General features: G+C 45.3%; 1 protein-coding gene across 1 annotated transcript; it reads right to left on the bottom strand.

Moving 5' to 3' along the window:
• Nucleotides 1–1,265: 1,265 nt before the first annotated feature.
• On the bottom strand, nucleotides 1,266–2,213 carry LOC144277947 (olfactory receptor 52E2-like). Its single transcript, XM_077838994.1, has one exon. The coding sequence runs from the start codon at nucleotides 2,211–2,213 to the stop codon at nucleotides 1,266–1,268; it is 948 nt and encodes a 315-aa protein (XP_077695120.1).
• Nucleotides 2,214–20,416: the final 18,203 nt, after the last annotated feature.

Here is a 20,416-nt window from a genome sequence, read left to right as displayed (position 1 = left end):
CTGGATATGTTTGCTTGGAACTAACCCCAATAAACATCGCATTGCCTGCACTTCAGGCTGCTGCTTTCTGTCTGCGTGATGAGAACCGGGGGGGGGGGGGGGAGGAGAGGGGTGAATGGAAATCCCTTTAGCAAAGAGCAATGGCAGTTCATGGCCATAGCAATGGTGCTGGGGTTTCAGGACTCCTGGTTCCTATTCTCAGCTCTGTCACCAACTCATTGTGTGGCCTTGGGTAAATCAATTTATTGTTGCGTGTTTCAGTCCACCCATGACATGGGGAGAGCGCTGCTAGCAGACAAGCTAAAGAATTGCGAGATGAAGTTATAAAAAGCAACATGAGAAGCACATGTTTGACTCAGCTTCACTGTTCAGCTTCGGCCCCTGGGCAACGGGGGCCCCTGTAGTTCCAGATAAGATGCCACACGCGTGTGTAAATAGCTGGCTAATGGCAGGTGTGCTGTTTATCTCCCTCCCTATGAGCTACCAAAGTCACCCCGGACTCTGCCCAGCATCCTGCCTTCCCAGCTAACGCAGGGGCTTATCCTTCTGCCTCTCTCAGCTGTTCTCCTAGCTTCAAAGCTGATCCCTTGCCCTTCCCTTGAGGCCTGGCTCAGGGCAAAGGGCTCCCAGACCATCCCCATTGCAGGCTACAGGGGATGCAGTCAGGAGGAACAAAAGGGAACTGCAAGTTAAAGAAATAAGCCAAACAAGCTTCCCCCTTCCCTCAGGACTTTGTAGCTGAGCTTTAGGGTCCACAAACTGTATGATGCACAATCTCACCTGCCTACTTCATAACTCTATTCCCAAACCTCAGCTACTTCTATATGGCTTCCTGGTTTCCCTCTCTGCTCCTGATTGCCCTGTCACCACATCCTTGCTGCACACACTGCAGGCTCCTGCTAAGGCTGCAGCAGCCCCTGTCCAAAGCTGGAGTAGAAGGAGCTCCACTAGGGTGTGTGTGGGGGAGAGAGGTGGAGATGATCCAGGCAGTGAGAGAGGGATGAGAGGAGGAAGCAACAGTGGTGGGACCTTGGGGAAGAGTCAGGAGATAAGGAAGGGCCTCCACGGTCCAGTTACCAGCAATTAGAAAGGTGGTAACCCTCTGAGTTAAGGAGCTGTACACAGACTGATTCCCCAGTTTGTCACACTGACACAGCACAGTAAGACTGTCTCATAAGTGACTCAGGAAAGAGGGCTCAGCACCATGTTACCAACCAGCTGTGCAGGGAGCATGATCTGAGAGCCAGAGCACCAGGAGAAAACTTTTAAGTCCTTTTATGAGTAAAAAGCCGAATCAGCCTGCCCCGGATCTGTTTGGTCCTCACCCCATAGATGATGGGGTTTAGCATGGGGGGCACCAGGAGGTACACATTGGCAGTGAGAACGCGGAAATGAAGGGGAACATTCTGAGCAAATCGGTGTGTGAGAAAGGAGAAGAGACGTGGGATATGAAAGGCTAAGATGATACAGAGGTGTGAGCCACAAGTCCCAAAGATCTTGAGCCGGGCATCCTTTTTGGGGAGGCTGAAGATGGCCCTTAGGATCTGAATATATGACACAACAATTAAAAATATATCCAGACTGGTCACAGAGAGTGCCACAAAGAGGCTGTAGTAACTACTGATGCGGATGTCAGCGCAGGCCAGCTTCACCACAGCCATGTGCTCGCAGTACGTATGGGGAACGATGTTGGTTCTGCAATATGGCCATTGCCTTGCCAGCAAGGGATATGGCAGTATGAGCAAGCCACCGCGGAGCAGGAAAGCCAGGCCAATCTTGGCCACCATGGGGAGTGTCAGGATAGTGGAATGTCTCAGGGGATCACAGATGGCCACGTAGCGATCAAAAGCCATGGCCACAAGGATCCCAGACTCCATCACTGAGAAGGAATGAATGAAGTACATCTGGGTGAGGCAGGCACTGAAATCGATCTCCCTGGAATTGAACCAGTAGATGCCCAGTGTTTTGGGTAAGGTGGACGTGGACATGACCAGGTCACTAACAGCCAGCATGCAGAGAAAATAGTACATAGGCCCGTGGAGGCTCGGCTCCCTCTTCACAATGAACAGGATGGTGAAGTTCCCCAAGACGGCTAAGGCATACATGGTGCAGAAGGGGATGGAGATCCAGACATGGACCATTTCAATGCCAGGAATGCCCATCAGGATGAGGCTGGAGGGGTTGGTGAAGTCGGTTGTGTTGGAATCTGACATGGAGGAGGGGAGAAGGTGTCCAACTCTGAGAGAGAATGGTGTCTCCTACACGTGCGGTAGAATGGTATCTCCTCTCCTGACTTCTTCTATATGCCCAGGGTTTACGGTGATGGCCAAAGTACAATGCCTGGACGGAGAGACAATATAAATATGAGACACTACATGCACTTCTGGTGGATGTTATCGTGGGTGAAGCAGATTGGTCGCTCTTTATGCATTGAAAAATGACATTTTCATTCATTCAAAAAAATGAATTATGAACAACCGAGCCTACTAATGCCAATTCCATATCTGATGCTGCTCCATACATCAATAATTGCTACATATTGTGGTCTGGGAAACCTTAATAGTCACCATCAGAAAACACAAATGTAGATACTGTTTATTCATCATTGTTCCAATGAAAACAAAGCTAGAGAATCCATGCTGTAGGGAGTTTCCCATTCACCTGGTTGCTCAAAAACTGAGAGTGGAAAAAAAAAAAACCTTTTTCCAAGACATGTGCTGGGGGAAACATCCCAACTAGAACACACATCAGGGAAAAGACCTGACCGTCATTTGATAGCAGCTATACAGAAACACCTGCTCATTCACAGCAGTGCCCAAAAGAAAGACAATGTTCAGATGCCTAAGGAATGGGATGCAGAATACCTGCTCTGGACATGCGCTTAGTTTTGGGCACTCAGTCTCTATAAATGATGTAGCAGATAGAAAGGGGATTTCTGAGACAGGCTGTGAGAATGGGGAAGGTTGTCATTAATGGACAGACCAAAAAGTCTGGGACTGTTTAGTTTAGAGATGAGACAAAGAAGGAGGCATATGATATAGGAGAACAAAATAAAAGAATGGAACTGATTACATTCAAATGGACAAAAAGAAAATATTTCCCACCAGTAATATCTATAGAGACTGAATACTGAAAAAGGGCTAATTCCTGAATGCTGAAGCAAATTGTCAGGAAAACTGGGAGGAAACATTTAGAAAGAAAAAAGGGAATGAAACTTGGGAGTTCTTTAAGATGAGTTTAGTAGATAGCTAAATGTCCATGATTCCACAGTCAAGAATGTGGACAAATTTGGCTAAAACCTGGGTTCATTTGTAAAGGGAAGGCTGCAATCAGAGGCAAGGGGGAGCAGGAAAGCAATATATAATACATGAGGGAAAGGGTAAATAGCCACCAATACAAATTGGAAGTTATGAAAATTGATAAGGGACGTTAAACACATCAGGGAAAAATCCATGCTTGTTAGGGCTAAGGATCACAAAAATGAGGTTATTAAGAAGATAAAGAACTAAAGAAATTCTATAAAAGGATCATGCCAATTTCTAAAGGGAAAAGTCAACTTGTTTATGATGGAGAAAAGGTAAATATGTTCAAGAAATAGGTTTTGTGGGGGGCTGCTTTGGTCAGGTCTGAGCCCTATCTGGTAAACTGTCAAGAGTAAATCCTGGCTGGCAAGCCGCTAGGAGAAGGTGCATAACAGGAAGCCCTGTAATCACAGCTTGATAAAAGGCTAAATGCTGAAGTCTGCCTGGTAAGGGCCAGCAGATACAAGCACGGAAAGTCCTGTGATGCATGCACACCTGCACAAGATCAAATCCAAGGGCTCAAGAACTATCCCCATAAGGCAAACTGGTCAGGACAGGAATAAACAATCAACAGGCACAAAGAATTTGGCAACGTAATTAAAGAACATTTATTGGGCCAAGACCGAATTGGTTCTGCCCACCTGGGTAGAGAAAGGGCTAATGCTTACAATAAAGCGGTAACACAATTAAACATCTAGGCTGACTCCTCAGGGTTAGGGAGGCAGGGGAATGGGCAGTACAGTTTGCAAGGTCCTAGCAATTCTGATTCAATAAACAGCGGTACCTTGCCTGAAAAGTCCAGCCTCTGTGTGGATCCTTCCCTTTTTCTCAATTCTACCCCCAACAGCTTTGTTCTTTTCTGGAAAGAAGCAGTATGAGGTACTCACATCACCTGAAGTGCTGAAATTCGTTCCTGTCAATCAGCAGTCAACGAGGGTGTTAAACAGTATCTATAGTACAACCTTATAGTTACGAACACCAGAAATCATAGAATCATAGAATATCAGGGTTGGAAGGGACCTCAGGAGGTCATCTAGTCCAACCCCCTGCTCAAAAGCAGGACCAATCCCCAATTAAATCATCCCAGCCAGGGCTTTGTCAAGCCTGACCTTAAAAACGTCTAAGGAAGGAGATTCCACCACCTCCCTAGGCAACGCATTCCAGTGTTTCACCACCCTCCTAGTGAAAAAGTTTTTCCTAATATCAACCTAAATCTCCCCCACTGCAACTTGAGACCATTACTCCTTGTCCTGTCCTCTACTACCACTGAGAATAGTTTAGAACCATCCTCTCTGGAACCACCTCTCAGGTAGTTGAAAGCAGCTATCAAATCCCCCCTCATTCTTCTCTTCTGCAGACTAAACAATCCCAGTTCCCTCAGCCTCTCCTCATAAGTCATGTGTTCCAGACCCCTAATAATTTTTGTTGCCCTTCGCTGGACTCTTTCCAGTTTATTCACATCCTTCTTGTAGTGTGCGGCCCAAAACCGAACTCAGTACTCCAGATGAGGCCACACCAATGTTGAACAGAGGGGGACGATCACGTCCCTCGATCTGCTCGCTATGCCCCCACTTATACATCCCAAAATGCCATTGGCCTTCTTAGCAACAAGGGCACACTGCTGACTCATATCCAGCTTCTCGTCCACTGTCACCCCTAGGTCCTTTTCCACAGAACTGCTGCCTAGCCATTCGGTCCCTACTCTGTAGCTGTGCATTGGGTTCTTCCGTCCTAAGTGCAGGACCCTGCACTTATCCTTATTGAACCTCATCAGATTTCCTTTGGCCCAATCCTCCAATTTGTCTAGGTCCCTCTGTACCCTATCCCTGCCCTCCAGTGTATCTACCACTCCTCCCAGTTTAGTATCATCCGCAAATTTGCTGAGAGTGCAATCCACACCATCCTCCAGATCATTTATGAAGATATTGAACAAAACTGGCCCCAGGACCGACCCCTGGGGCACTCCACTTGACACCGGCTGCCAACTAGACATGGAGCCATTGATCACTACCCGTTGAGCCCGATAATCTAGCCAACTTTCTACTCACCTTATAGTGCATTCATCCAGCCCATACTTCTTTAACTTGCTGACAAGAATACTGTGGGAGACCGTGTCAAAAGCTTTGCTAAAGTCAAGAAACAATACATCCACTGCTTTCCCTTCATCCACAGAACCAGTAGTCTCATCAGAGAAGGCGATTAGATTAGTCAGGCATGACCTTCCCTTGGTGAATCCATGCTGGCTCTTCCTGATCACTTTTCTCTCATGTAAGTGCTTCAGGATTGATTCTTTGAGGACCTGCTCCATGATTTTTCTGGGGACTGAAGTGAGGCTGACTGGCCTGTAGTTCCCAGGATCCTCCTTCTTCCCTTTTTTAAAGATTGGCACTACATTAGCCCTTTTCCAGTCATCCGGGACTTCCCCCGTTCGCCACGAGTTTTCAAAGATAAAGGCCAATGGCTCTGCAATCACAGCCGCCAATTCCTTTAGCACTCTCGGATGCAACTCGTCCGGTCCTATGGACTTGTGCATGTCCAGCTTTTCTAAATAGTCCCTAACCACCTCTTTCTCCACAGAGGGCTGGTCATCTATTCCCCATGTTGTGATGCCCAGCACAGCAGTCTGGGAGCTGACCTTGTTAGTGAAGACAGAGGCAAAAAAATCATTGAGTACATTAGCTTTTTCCACATCTTCTGTCACTAGGTTGCCTCCCTCATTCATTAAGAGGCCCACACTTTCCTTGGCTTTCTTCTTGTTGCCAACATACCTGAAGAAACCCTTCTTGTTACTCTTGACATCTCTCGCTAGCTGCAGCTCCAGGAGCGATTTGGCCCTCCTGATTTCATTCCTACATGCCCAAGCAATATTTTTATTCTCTTCCCTGGTCATATGTCCAACCTTCCAATTCTTGTAAGCTTCTTTTTTATGTTTAAGATCTGCTAGGATTTCACCATTAAGCCAAGCTGGTCGCCTGCCATATTTACTATTCTTTCGACACATCGGGATGGTTTGTCCCTGTAACCTCAACAGGGATTCCTTGAAATACAGCCAGCTCTCCTGGACTCCTTTCCCCTTCATGTTAGTCCCCCAGGGGATCCTACGCATCCGTTCCCTGAGGGAGTCGAAGTCTGCTTTCCTGAAGTGCAGAGTCCGTATCCTGCTGCTTACCTTTCTTTCCTGTGTCAGGATCCTGAACTCAACCAACTCATGGTCACTGCCTCCCAGATTCCCATCCACTTTTGCTTCCCCTACTAATTCTTCCCGGTTTGTGAGCAGCAGGTCAAGAAAAGCTCCCCCCCTAGTTGGCTCCTCTAGCACTTGCACCAGGAAATTGTCCCCTACGCTTTCCAAAAACTTCCTGGATTGTCTATGCACCGCTGTATTGCTCTCCCAGCAGATATCAGGAAAATTAAAGTCACCCATGAGAACCAGGGTGTGCAATCTAGTAGCTTCTGCGAGCTGCCCGAAGAAAGCCTCATCTACCTCATCCCCCTGGTCCGGTGGTCTATAGCAGACTCCCACCACTACATCACTCTTGTTGCTCACACTTCTAAACTTAATCCAGAGACACTCAGGTTTTTCTGCAGTTTCGTACCAGAGCTCTGAGCAGTCATACTGCTCCCTTACATACAGTGCTACACCCCAACTTTTCTGCCCTCTCTGTCCTTCCTGAATAGGCAGGACAGAATACTTACTGACAGATCAAAAACACATCTCATTTTGAACCAGAAGTACAAAATCAGGCAGCAGCAGAATGAGAAAAAAAAATACAGGAGAGTACTGAGTTAAATGTATAGTATTAAAATAATAAAGGGAAAGTTAAAGTAAATGACAAGATTAAGGAACAATGGAAAAGCTGGATTATTTGAAAAAAAAAGCCTAGGAATATAATTAATACTAGCCAAAAATGGCGTTTATGGAAAACCGGTCTTGTCAAATCAACCCCATTTCATCCTTTAATATGAGTATACATATGGTTGATCAAGGGAACCAAGGAGATGCAATAGACTTTGATTTCTGAAGATATTTGTTTTGTAGCAGAAAACAGTCTGATGAAAAATAAACACTGTAAAATATCAATAAAGTACATGTAAAATGGACAAAAAACTTGTTAACTGATAGATCTCAGAAAGCAGTTGTCAATGGGCCATTGTCAGCAAAAGGAGATATATCCACTGGGGTTCTACATAAATCAGTTTTAGGCCAGATGCTATTCAATATTGTAATCAATGACCTGGGAGCAAAAAAGAAAATCATTGCAGATAAAATTTGCGATGACCCAAAGATTGGCAGAGTGGTTACAAGGAGGAGGCCACTGTAGGATTAACGATTTATCTGAAGTGTTTGTACAGCTGGGCCCATACATACAATATGTTTTAAGACAGTCAAATGAAAAGTTATCTCTAAAAAAGGGAATGCAGGTCCAACCCACTGCATTATGGAACACAGGGACCCTGAAAAGGATTTTGGGGTCACTGTGGACATCATGAGATCCCAGCACGATGCTCTGGCAAAAAGGGCTGATGCAATATTTGGATGCCTTACCAACCTGGTTGCCTTCTTTGATGAGATAACTGCGTCTGTAAATATTGCAAAAGTGGTGCACATGATATACCTTGACTTTAGCAAAGCTTTGGATATGTTCTCCAGTGCTTCACCACCCTCCTAGTGAATAATAACTTATGTGGAGATGCTGAGGGAACTGGGATTGTTTAGTCTGCAGAAGAGAAGAATGAGGGAGGATTTGATAGCAGCCTTCAACTACCTGAAGGGGGGTTCCAAAGAGGATGGAGCTCGGCTGTTCTCAGTGGTGGCAGATGACAGAACAAGGAGCAATGGTCTCAAAGGGTGCAGTGGAGGAGGCCTAGGTTAGATATTAGGAAACACTGTTTCACTAGAAGGGTGGTGAAGTACTGGAATGGGTTATCTTGACAAAGCCCAGCTTGACAAAGCCCTGTCTGGGATGATTTAGTTGGGGATTGGTCCTGCTTTGAGCAGGGTTTGGACTAGATGACCTCTTGTGATCTCTTCCAATCTTTATCTTCTATGATTCTATGATTATTGGAGCAAAGTGCATGTCTGAATGGGATTCATAAATGGATTGGGTATTCTAGGTGGCAGCACCACTAGTTAAGGCTGTCTGACACCTGCAATTAGAAGACCGGATTTTCAGTTGCTTATAAGTTTGCCAGACTTTAATGGTTTGGACTGAAATTTGCCACGCTGGGTGTCTACTTCCAGCTGCATAGGGTTTTTTTTTTTTAAAAAAAGCTTCAGGCATAACAGTTTAGCCCACTTCTCGAATAAAGCTAGGAGAGAAAATGTCTTACTCGTGTTGAATAATTTTGAGAATTGTTTCAGTTAGGATTCCTAGTATCTCCATGCTTTCTAGCAGGTAAAACCAGGTAACACCCTCCTCCTCTACCGCCTCTCCACCTCCATTAACAGACAGAACCCTGAGATGCAAGAAGAGCAGGTGACATGATTTGTACATGTACTAACACGTTTAAACATGAAGGGTCCCCTGTGCTACTGAAATGCAGCCATCTGGGGGCTGGAGGCCATCAGCTGGCTCAGGCGGGGGTGCACAGAAAGGAATGACATTTTGGCCAGTGATACTGGAGCAAACTCACACCTTCTGGCAAGGTCCCTGGGATGTTTAACGGCTGTGAAGAGCAGAAAGGGCCCCAGACTTACACTCTATCCTATGATGCCAGCATTGCATGCTGTTTGTTGAGCAGGTGAACTCCTCAGCAGGAGATGGGTACCTGCGAATTCTGAGAGGGAAGTGTCTTTTCTGGGAATCCCCCTCCGGTTGCCGTGTCCCACACCACTCTCATTTCAGCATCTGTGGCAGCATCCTGCACCGCGAGTCAACACAGGAGGGTTCACGGTTTATAATATAGCTCTGTGCAATCCCAGTGGGATTCGCTTAGTCTCTAGTGGATACACGAGATTCTGAGAGAAACTGGAGACCAGCCTGTCTGCATTTCTGGAATCTTTTATCCTGCTTTAGAAGTAAACATTAATTAAAGGACTTTCCCAAAGGGAGATGAGAACTCTGGGTCACAGAGGAATTGGCTCTTTGCATTTGTTTGTATATTTAAAAATGATAGCTGATTATTAAGAAAACTAGGCATAATGCCTAGCTCTTTATTGGATCTGGCACCTTGTAAATGCCCAGCATGGATGTGTGGAAAGTAGACAGAGATATCTGGAGAAGGATGAGACATGAATACTTCCTGCAGGCACATTGGGCAATCACTACAGTATCAGAGATGAATCATAGAATCATAGAATCATAGAATATCAGGGTTGGAAGGGACCTCAGGAGGTCATCTAGTCCAACCCCCTGCTCAAAAGCAGGACCAATCCCCAATTAAATCATCCCAGCCAGGGCTTTGTCAAGCCTGACCTTAAAAACTTCTAAGGAAGGAGATTCTACCACCTCCCTAGGTAACAAATTCCAGTGTTTCACCACCCTCCTAGTGAAAAAGTCTTGCCTAATATCCAACCTAAACCTCCCCCACTGCAACTTGAGACCATTACTCCTTCTTCTGTCCTCTTCCACCACTGAGAATAGTCTAGAACCATCCTCTTTGGAACCACCTCTCAGGTAGTTGAAAGCAGCTATCAAATCCCCCCTCATTCTTCTCTTCTGTAGAATAAACAATCCCAGTTCCCTCAGCCTCTCCTCATAAGTCATGTGTTCCAGACCCCTAATCATTTTTGTTGCCCTTCGCTGGACTCTCTCCAATTTATCCACATCCTTCTTGGAGTGTGGGGCCCAAAACTGGACACAGTACTCCAGATGAGGCCTCACCAATGTCGAATAGAGGGGGACGATCACGTCCCTCAATCTGCTCGCTATGCCCCTACTTATACATCCCAAAATGCCATTGGCCTTCTTAGCAACAAGGGCACACTGCTGACTCATATCCAGCTTCTCGTCCACTGTCACCCCTAGGTCCTTTTCCGCAGAACTGCTGCCTAGCCATTCGGTCCCTAGTCTGTAGCGGTGCATTGGGTTCTTCCGTCCTAAGTGCAGGACCTTGCACTTATCCTTATTGAACCTCATCAGATTTCTTTTGGCCCAATCCTCCAATTTGTCTAGGTCCCTCTGTATCCTATCCCTGCCCTCCAGCATACCTACCACTCCTCCCAGTTTAGTATCATCCGCAAATTTGCTGAGAGTGCAAACCACACCATCCTCCAGATCATTTATGAAGATATTGAACAAAACTGGCCCCAGGACCGACCCCTGGGGCACTCCACTTGACACCGGCTGCCAACTAGACATGGAGCCATTGATCACTACCCGTTGAGCCCGACAATCTAGCCAACTTTCTATCCACCTTATAGTGCATTCATCCAGCCCATACTTCTTTAACTTGCTGACAAAAATACTGCGAGAGACCGTGTCAAAAGCTTTGCTAAAGTCAAGAAACAATACATCCACTGCATTCCCTTCATCCACAGAACCAGTAATCTCATCCTAGAAGGTGATTAGATTAGTCAGGCATGACCTTCCCGTGGTGAATCCATGCTGACTGTTCCTGATCACTTTCCTCTCATGTAAGTGCTTCAGGATTGATTCCTTGAGGACCTGCTCCATGATTTTTCCAGGGACTGAGGTGAGGCTGACTGGCCTGTAGTTTCCAGGATCCTCCTTCTTTCCTGTTTTAAAGATTGGCACTACATTAGCCTTTTTCCAGTCATCTGGGACTTCCCCCGTTCGCCACGAGTTTTCAAAGATAATGGCCTATGGCTCTGCAATCACAGCCGCCAACTCCTTTAGCACTCTCGGATGCAACTCGTCCGGCCCCATGGACTTGTGCACGTCCAGTTTTTCTAAATAGTCCCTAACCACCTCTTTCTCCACATAGGGCTGGCCATCTACTCCCCATGCTGTGATGCCCAGTGCAGCAGTCTGGGAGCTGACCTTGTTAGTGAAAACAGAGGCAAAAAAAGCATTGAGTACATTAGCTTTTTCCACATCCTCTGTCACTAGGTTGCCTCCCTCATTCAGTAAGGGGCCCACACTTTCCTTTACTTTCTTCTTGTTGCCAACATACCTGAAGAAATCCTTCTTGTTACTCTTAACATCTCTTGCTAACTGCAACTCTAGGTGTGATTTGGCCTTCCTAATTTCAATCCTGCATGCCGAGCAATATTTTTATACTCCTCCCTGGTCATTTGTCCAATCTTCCCCTTCTTGTAAGCTTTTTTGTTTATAAGATCAGCAAGTATTTCACTGTTAAGCCAAGATGGTTGCGTGACATATTTACTATTCTTTCTACACATCAGGATGGTTTGTCCCTGTGACCTCAATAAGGATTCTTTAAAATACAGCCAGCTCCCCTGCACTCCTTTCCCCTTCATGTTATTCTCCCAGAGGATTGTGCCAGTCATTTCCCTGAGGGAGTCAAAGTCTGCTTTTCTGAAGTCCAGGGTCCGTATTCTGCTGCTCTCCTTTCTTCCCTGTGTCATCATCCTGAACTCGACCGTCTCATGGTCACTGCTTCCCAGGTTCCCATCCACTTTTGCTTCCCCTAATAATTCTTCCCGGTTGGTGAGGAGCAGATCAAGAAGATCTCTGCCCCTGTTTGGTTCCTCCAGCACTTGCACCCGGAAATTATTCCCTATCCTTTTCAAAAACTTCCTGGATTCTCTGTGCACCACTGTATTGCTCTCCCAGCAGATTACAGAATCATAGAATATCAGGGTTGGAAGGGACCTCAGGAGGTGATCTAGTCCAACCCCCTGCTTAAGCAGGACCAATCCCCAATTAAATCATCCCATCCAAGGCTTTGTCAAACCTGACTTTAAAAACTTCTAAGGAAGGAGATTCCACCACCTCCCTAGGTAACGCATTCCAGTGTTTCACCACCCTCCTTGTGAAGAAGTTTTTCCTAATATTCAACCTAAACCTTCCCCACTGCAACTTGAGGCCATTACTCCTTGTCCTGTCATCAGCTACCACTGAGAACAGTCTAGATCCATCCTCTTTGGAACCTCCTTTCAGGTAGTTGAAAGCAGCTATCAAATCCCCCCTCATTCTTCTCTTCCGCAGACTAAGCTATCCCAGTTCCCTCAGACTCTCCTCAGAAGTCATGTGTTCTAGTCCCCAAATTATTTTTGTTGTCCTTTGCTGGACTCTTTCCAATTTTTCCACATCCTTCTTGGAGTGTGGGGCCCAAAACTGGACACAGTACTCCAGATGAGGCCTCACCAATGTCGAACAGAGGGGGACGATCACATCCCTCGATCTGCTGGCAATGCCCCTACGTATACATTCCAAAATGCCATTGGCCTTCTTGGCAACAAGGGCACACTGTTGACTCATATCCAGCTTCTCGTCCACTGTAACCCCTACGTCCTTTTCTGCAGAGCTGCTGCCTAGCCATTCGGTCCCTAGTCTGTAGCAGTGCATGGGATTCTTCCGTCCTAAGTGCAGGACTCTGCACTTGTCCTTGTTGAACCTCATCAGATTTCTTTTGGCCCAATCCTCTAATATGTCTAGGTCCCTCTGTATCCTATCTCTACCCTCTAGTGTATCTACCTCTCCTCCCAGTTTAGTGTTATCTGCAAACTTGCTGAGCATGCAATTCACACCATCCTCCAGATCGTTAATGAAGATATTGAACAAAACCAGCCCCAAGACTGACCCTTGGGGCACTCCACTTGATACCGGCTGCCAACTAGACATGGAGCATTGATCACTACCTGTTGAGCCCGACAATCTAGCCTACATTCTATCTACATTATAGTCCATTCATCCAGCTCATACTTCTTTAACGTGCTGGCAAGAATACTGTGGGAGACTGTGTCAAAGCTTTGCTAAAGTCAAGGAACAATACGTCCACTGCTTTCCCCTCATCCACAGAGCCAGTTATCTCGTCATAGAAGGCAATTTGATTAGTCAGGCATGACTTCCATTGAGGAATCCATGCTGACTGTTCCTGATCACTTTCCTCTCCTCTAAGTGCTTCAGAATTGATTCCTTGAGGACCTGCTTCATGATTTTCCATTGACTGAGGTGAGGCTGACTGGCCTGTAGTTCCCAGGATCCTCCTTCTTCCCTTTTTTAGAGATGGGCACTACATTAGCCTTTTTCCAGTCTTCCGGGACTTCCCCCGATCGCCATGAGTTTTCAAAGATAATGGCCAATGGCTCCGCAATCACATCCGCCAACTCCTTTAGCACTCTTGGATGCAATGCATCCAATCCCATGGACTTGTGCTCGTCCAGCTCTTCTAAATAGTCCCAAACCACTTCTTTCTCCACAGAGGGCTGGTCACCTCCTTCCCATGCTGTGCAGTAGTCTGGGAGCTGACCTTGTTCCTGAAGACAGAGGCAAAAGGAGTATTGAGTACATTAGCTTTTTCCACAACCTCTGTCACTAGGTTGCCTCCCTCATTTAGTGAGGGACCCACACTTTCCTTGACTTTCTTCTTGTTGCTAACATGCCTGAAGAAACCCTTCTTGTTACTCTTAACATCTCTTGCTAGCTGCAACTCCAGGTGTGATTTGGCCTTCCTGATTTCACTCCTGCATGCCCGAGCAATATTTTTATACTCATCCCTGGTCATTTTTCCAAGCTTCCACTACTTGTAAGCTTCTTTTTTGTTTTTAAGATCAGCAAGGATTTCACTGTTAAGCCAAGATGGTCGCGTGCCATATTTACTATTCTTTCTACACATCCGGATGGTTTGTCCCTGTGACCTCAATCAGGATACTTAAAAATACAGCCAGCCTCTCCTGGACTCCTTTCCCCCTCATGTTATTCTCCCAGAGGATTGTGCCAGTCATTTCCCTGAGAGAGTCAAAGTCTGCTTTTCTGAAGTCCAGGGTCCATATTCTGCTGCTCTCCTTTCTTCCCTGTGTCAGGATCCTGAACTCGACCACCTCATGGTCACTGCCTCCCAGGTTCCCATCCACTTTTGCTTCCCCTACTAATTCTTCCCGGTTTGTGAGCAGCAGGTCAAGAAGAGCTCTGCCCCTAGTTGGTTCCTCCAGCACTTGCACCAGGAAATTGTCCCCTATGCTTTCCAAAAACTTCCTGGATTGTCTGTACACTGCTATATTACTCTCCCCGCAGATATCAGGGTGATTGAAGTCTCCCATGAGATCCAGGGCCTGCGATCTAGTAACTTTCGTGAGTTGCCGGAAGAAAGCCTCGTCCACCTTATACCCCTTGTCCGGTGGTCCATAGCAGACTCCCACCACAACATCACCCTTGTTGCTCACGCTTCTAAACTTAATCCAGAGACTTTTTCTGCAGTTTCATACTGGAGCTCTGAGCAGTCATATTGCTCCTTTACATACAGTGCAACTTCCCCACCTTTTCTGCCCTGCCTGTCCTTCCTGAACTGTTTATATCCCTCCATGAAAGTACTCCAGTCATGTGAGTTATCCCACCAAGTCTCTGTTATTCCAATCACATCCTAATTCCTTGACTGTGCCAGGACTTTCAGTTCTCCCTGCTTGTTTCCCATGCTCCTTGCATTTGTGTATAGGCACTTGAGATAACTCACTGATCATCCCTCTTTCTCAGTATGAGGCAGGAGCCCTCTCGTGCGCTCCTGCTCATGCTTCCTCCCGGTATCCCACTTCCCCACTTCCCTCAGGGCTTGGTCTCCTTCCCCCGGTGAACCTAGTTTAAAGCCCTCCTCACTGGGATAGCCAGCCTGCTTTCAAAGATGCTCTTCCCTCTCTTCCTTAGGTGGAGCCCATCTCTGCATAGCACTCCTCCTTCTTGGAACACCATCCCACGGTCAAAGAATCCAAAGCCTTCTCTCCGACACCATCTGCATAGGCTTTCATTGACTTCCATGATTCAACGGTCTCTACCCTGGCCTTTTCCTTCCACGGGGAGGATGGACGAGAACACCACTTGCACCTCAAACAACTTTATCCTTCTTCCCAGAGCCATGTAGTCTGCAGTGATCCGCTCAAGATCACTCTTGGCAGTAACATTGGTGCCCACGTGGAGAAGCAGGATGGGGTAGTGATCCGAGGGCTTGATGAGTCTCGGCAGTCTCTCCATCACATCGTGAACCTTAGCTCCTGGCGAGCAGCAGACAGTCTCGATTTTCCCGATCAGGGCAGCAGATAGATGACTCAGTTCCCGTGAGGAGAGAGTCCTGACCACCACCACCCGCCTCCTTCTCTTGGGAGCAGTGGTCGTGGAACCCCCATCCCTAGGACAGTGCATCTCATGCCTTCCAATCGGCGTAGACTCCTTCTGTTCCCTTCCCTCAGATGTATCATCTAGTCCACTCTCCGCATTTGCTGCAGGCTAGCAGGTCTGGCTCACACCGGGCAGGGCTCTGGACTCCCAAGCTGCCAGGGCAGGAAAGCAAGGGCAGAAATAGTCTTGGCACATCAGTTGGCAACCCCCAGAGTGTTTCTGTGATCCAACCCATCACAGTGGTTTCCTGACTTTTATCTGCTGGAAACATGGAGCTGCTTGGGCTCCATACTGGAACAATTGTAAGAATTTTTCAACATGGGCAAGACATATTTTCTCACAGCTACATTCGAGAAGTTGGCTGAACTGTTATGCCTGAAACTTTCAAATCCTATTGAGCCAGAAGCAGACACCCAGCATAGGAAATTTCAGTCCAAACACTTAAAATTTTGACAAACTATAAGCAACTGAAAATGAAATCTCCTAATTGAAAGTTTCAGACGGTCTTACCTAAAGGTGGTGCAACCAGCACCACCTACAATGGCCAATTCATTTGTGAATCCCATTCAGCTAAGGACTTTGCTCCAATAATGTCTGTGTCAAGGAGTTCCACAGGCCAAATATGTATTATGTAAACAATTTTCTTTTATCAGTATTGTATGTTCAGGCTTTCAGTGTAACTGAATATTCTCTTGTTTGTCTGTTATGAGACACAGTCAATATAAATGCTTGTTCTACTTTCGTTATTGATATATTTATAGAGTGTCAGGCTAGAAAAGACCATTACATCATCCAGTCTTAATTCCTGGAAAATGCAGGCCATTTAATTTCATATGGTTACCCCTGTATTGAAATCCATAATATGTGTTTGACTAAAGCCTGGTCTACACAATGATATGATTGCATACAATCATAGACCCACAGGATGAGAAGGGACTGCAAGGGTCAGCTAGCCTAATCTCCTGTCAAGATGCAGAATTTGTTGCATCTAAACCATCCCAGTTAGATGACTATCCAGCCTCCTTTGGAAAACCCACACTGAAGGAACTTCCATGACCTACCGAGCGTCTGTTCCACTGTCCTCCTGTTCTTTCAGTTATGGAGTTTCTTCTGAGATTTCACCAAAATCTGCTGTGCTATGTTGAAACCCCTGTCTTTTTTATAAGGTAAATAGATGAAGCTAGTTCAGTCTCTCTCCCGCTGTCAGGCATTTTGTCCAGTCTCCAATCATTTTTGTGGCTCTTTTCTACAACCTCTCCAATTTTCCAACATCATTTTTTAAATGTGTACCCGAGAACTGGATGCAGTTGGTGCCGTCAGTGCCATGTGCAGAGGTAAAATCCTTCCCATGCTCCAACTCACCATTCCCCTGATTATGTGTCCAAGGATCACATCAGCCCTTTTGGCCATAGCATTGAATTGTAAGCTCATGAGTTGGTTGTCCATTAAAACACTTAAATCTTTTCCAAGGTCCCTGACTTCCATAATACTATGCTCTAGTCTGTTTCACGATATAAAAATATTTTATTTGCATGGGCCCAGCTCACCAAATGCTCCAGATCAGTCTGTATGCCTGCCCTGGCATCCTCATTGTAATCAATCTGTCAGTCTTTGAGTCATCCGTAAAATTTATCTGTCATGATTTCCTATTTGCTTCCAGATTCTTGATGAAAATATTGAATATCATTGGGCCTAGAACTGATCCCTGAAGAACTCCACTAAACACAGCTCCACTCACTGATGATGGCCCATTGACAAATGTTTTCTGAGATCTGTCAGTTAGTGCAGCTTTTAGTCCATTTGCCGTATATACTATGGATATTGTATATTGTGCATTTTTAACTGAATGTTCTCCCCTACTAAATCAAATGCTTCAATGAAATCAACATCTGTTTTCCATAAACCATTTTGTTGACTGGCATTAATTATATTCCTCATCTTTTTTGGAACTAATCCCTTAGCAGCTTTACCATTGTTTACTAACATTGTCAAATCTATTTTTTTAAACTTTCCCTTTATTTTTAATACTTTACATTCAACACACAACTGTCCTGGTTTTGGTTTTGCTGCCTGATTGCATACTACTAGTTCTGAATGAGACGTGTAGTGGATCAGTCACTTCTATTGGTCACTTTGCATGTTCATAACTCTAAGGTTCGACTGTAAATACTGTTGATCACCTTTCTTGACAGCTAATGGACTGGAAAGTGTTTCATCGCCTCAGGTGATATGAGTACCTCATACTGCTTCTTTCCGAATGCAGAACAAAATGATTTCATGAACACATCTACCTTTCCTGCCACATTAGCAAGTTTTCTTTCTTCCTCTCATTGTCCTATACCTTTTTATGGATTTCTTTTGTTCTTAATATATTTAATAACCTCCTTAATGATATCCTAAGCCTTGCCAAGCATGGATTTTTCCCTGATGCCTTTAACATTCCTTATGAATTTTCATAACTTCCAATTTGTATTCCTTGCCATCTATTTCCCCATTTTGCTCATCTATTATATGTTCCTTTTCCTCCTTAATTGCTGTGTCACTTTGCCACTGAACCAGGTTTTTAGCCAAAGTTGTCCATTTTCTTGATTGTGGAATCGTGGCTTTTTGACAATCTCATAATCTCTTCTTAAAGAACTCCCATGTTTCATTCCCTTTTTTGTGTTTAAATTTTTCCTCCTGATCAGTTTTCCTGATAATTTGTCTCAGCTTTGGTGAATTTGCTCTTTTGATTCATTAAGAATCTACAGATGTTGCTGATTGGGAACTTTTTCTTTGACAATTGAATGCAATCAGTTCCATGCTTTATTTTGTTCTCCTCTGTTACATGCCCTCTTCTTTGTCTCTTCTCTAAACAAAGCAGGCCCAGACTTTTCAGCTTGTCAGTTTATGGCAACTGCCCCCATTCTCACAGCCTTTCTCAGAAACTCTCTTTATATCTGAATTATAGACACTGGTTGACCCCTATTGACCCTGTATCCAGAACAAGTTATTCTCCATACTATTGTTTAGGCATCCTTAGATCATCTTTGTTTTGGCTGCTGCTGAGATGAGTTTGAGTTGGGAATTTCCCCCTGGAACATGTTTCTGCCAAGGTTTAAATTGTTTCCACTCTCAGCAACCGGGTGAATGGGGAACCGGTTCTCAGCAACAGTTTGAATGGGGAACTCCCTACAACATGTGTTAGGATATAAATATTCAGGCCTGTCTGTAAAGGCCTAGACTCTAAGAATGTAGGTGTATGTTTATCATTTAGCTAGTAATAGAGGTATACAAGAAAGAATCTGTGTAAGGGCCTTCTCTCACTGTGACAGTCTGAGGCCCTGTTCTTAGGCTAAGGCCTTTGGCTAAGCAGCTGAGGCAGCCATAAGCAGGGAAGCGACCGGTCACCTCCTCACATTCCAAACTAGTCAATCTAGGGCTGTTAGGAAGGGGATCCGATCTATCACTTCCAGAGAAACGGAAGAGCCTAGAAGATGTAAAAGGAAATTTAGGTTGATAGCTTTCTGTCTGCTAAGAACTCACTTATCAATAGACGCAGCTGGAAAACCCTTATGTCTTTATAGATGTAGTTGTGAAATCCTCACTTCTGTATTGTTTTGTCATTAGAGTTCCCACTTTGCTATTGTTTATTGGCATGGTCTCTGTCTGGTTCTGTGACTGATTCTGTCTGCTGTAAAATTAATTTTGCTGGGTGTAAACGAATTAAGGTGGTGGGATATAATTGGTTAGCTAATCAAGTTACAATATGTTAGGATTGGTTAAATTTCAGTAGAATGATTGGTTAAGGGATAGCTAAGAATATTACTATATAAATTAGGGGCAAACAGGAAGTAAGTTGGGATTCAAAAATAAGGAAAAAGGAACTTGGATTCCTGGAGTTCACCCCAATAAACATCAGATTGTTTGCAGCTTCGGAATTTGGGTATTGTTGCTCTCTGTTCATGCGAGAAGGACCAGGGAAGTGGGAGAGTGAAGGAATAAGCTCTCTAACAATATGTTTCAGAGTAGCAGCCACGTTAGTCTGTATTCACAACAAGAAAAGGAGTACTACATGGATTCTCTAGCCTGGGTTTCATTGCATTAAAGAACAATGATGGATAATAGGTATCTACAGTCATGTTACCTGCTGGTACCTATTAAGGTTTTCCACACCATGATGTCGATGAATTATTGAAGCATGGAACACAATAAAATATGGAATTTGCTTTAGTGGTGTCAATTATTCATAATTTGTTACTCTGAATAATGAAAATGTCATTTATCAGTGTGTGAAGAGCGACCAATCTGCTTTACCCATGAGAACAGCCCCCAGTAGTGCATGCAGTGTCTCATATTAACATTATCTGTCCATCCAGGCATTTATATTGAGACCATCCCTGGGCACATACAGGAAGTCAGGGGAATATACAGTACATGCAGGAGACACGATTCTGCCTCAGAGTTGGACACCTTCTCCCCTACTCCGTGTCAGATTCCAACACAACCAACTTCACCAACCCCTCCACCTTCGCCCTCCTGGGCATTCCTGGCCTGGAAGTCAGCCCATGTCTGGATCTTCATCCCATTTTCCACCCTGTACGCCATAGGCGTCTTGGGGACCTTCACCAACCTGTTCATTGTCAGAAGGAATCTGAGCCTCCACGGTACTGTCACTGACCTGGTCCTGTTTAGGTCCATCCTTCCCAAAATGTTGTGTTCTGTGTGTGGTGGCCAAGATGGGCCTGGCTGTGGTGCGGCATGACAGTGTGATTGTATGGCCCTATCCCTTCCTGGTGAGGCAGTGGCCCTATTGTTGAACAAACATTATCCCCCACTCGTACTGTGAGCATTCTGTTTGATCAGTCTGGATGTGTTTTTTATTGCTGTGTCCTATATCCACATCTGCAGGGCCATCTTCAGCATCCCCAGAAAGGGCGC

The sequence above is a fragment of the Eretmochelys imbricata genome, chromosome 1, assembly GCF_965152235.1.
Source record: "Eretmochelys imbricata isolate rEreImb1 chromosome 1, rEreImb1.hap1, whole genome shotgun sequence".
Taxonomy (NCBI): Eukaryota; Metazoa; Chordata; order Testudines; family Cheloniidae; genus Eretmochelys; species Eretmochelys imbricata.
Note: the sequence above shows the minus strand (reverse complement) of the source record. Positions and strands in the feature narration are given on the sequence as shown.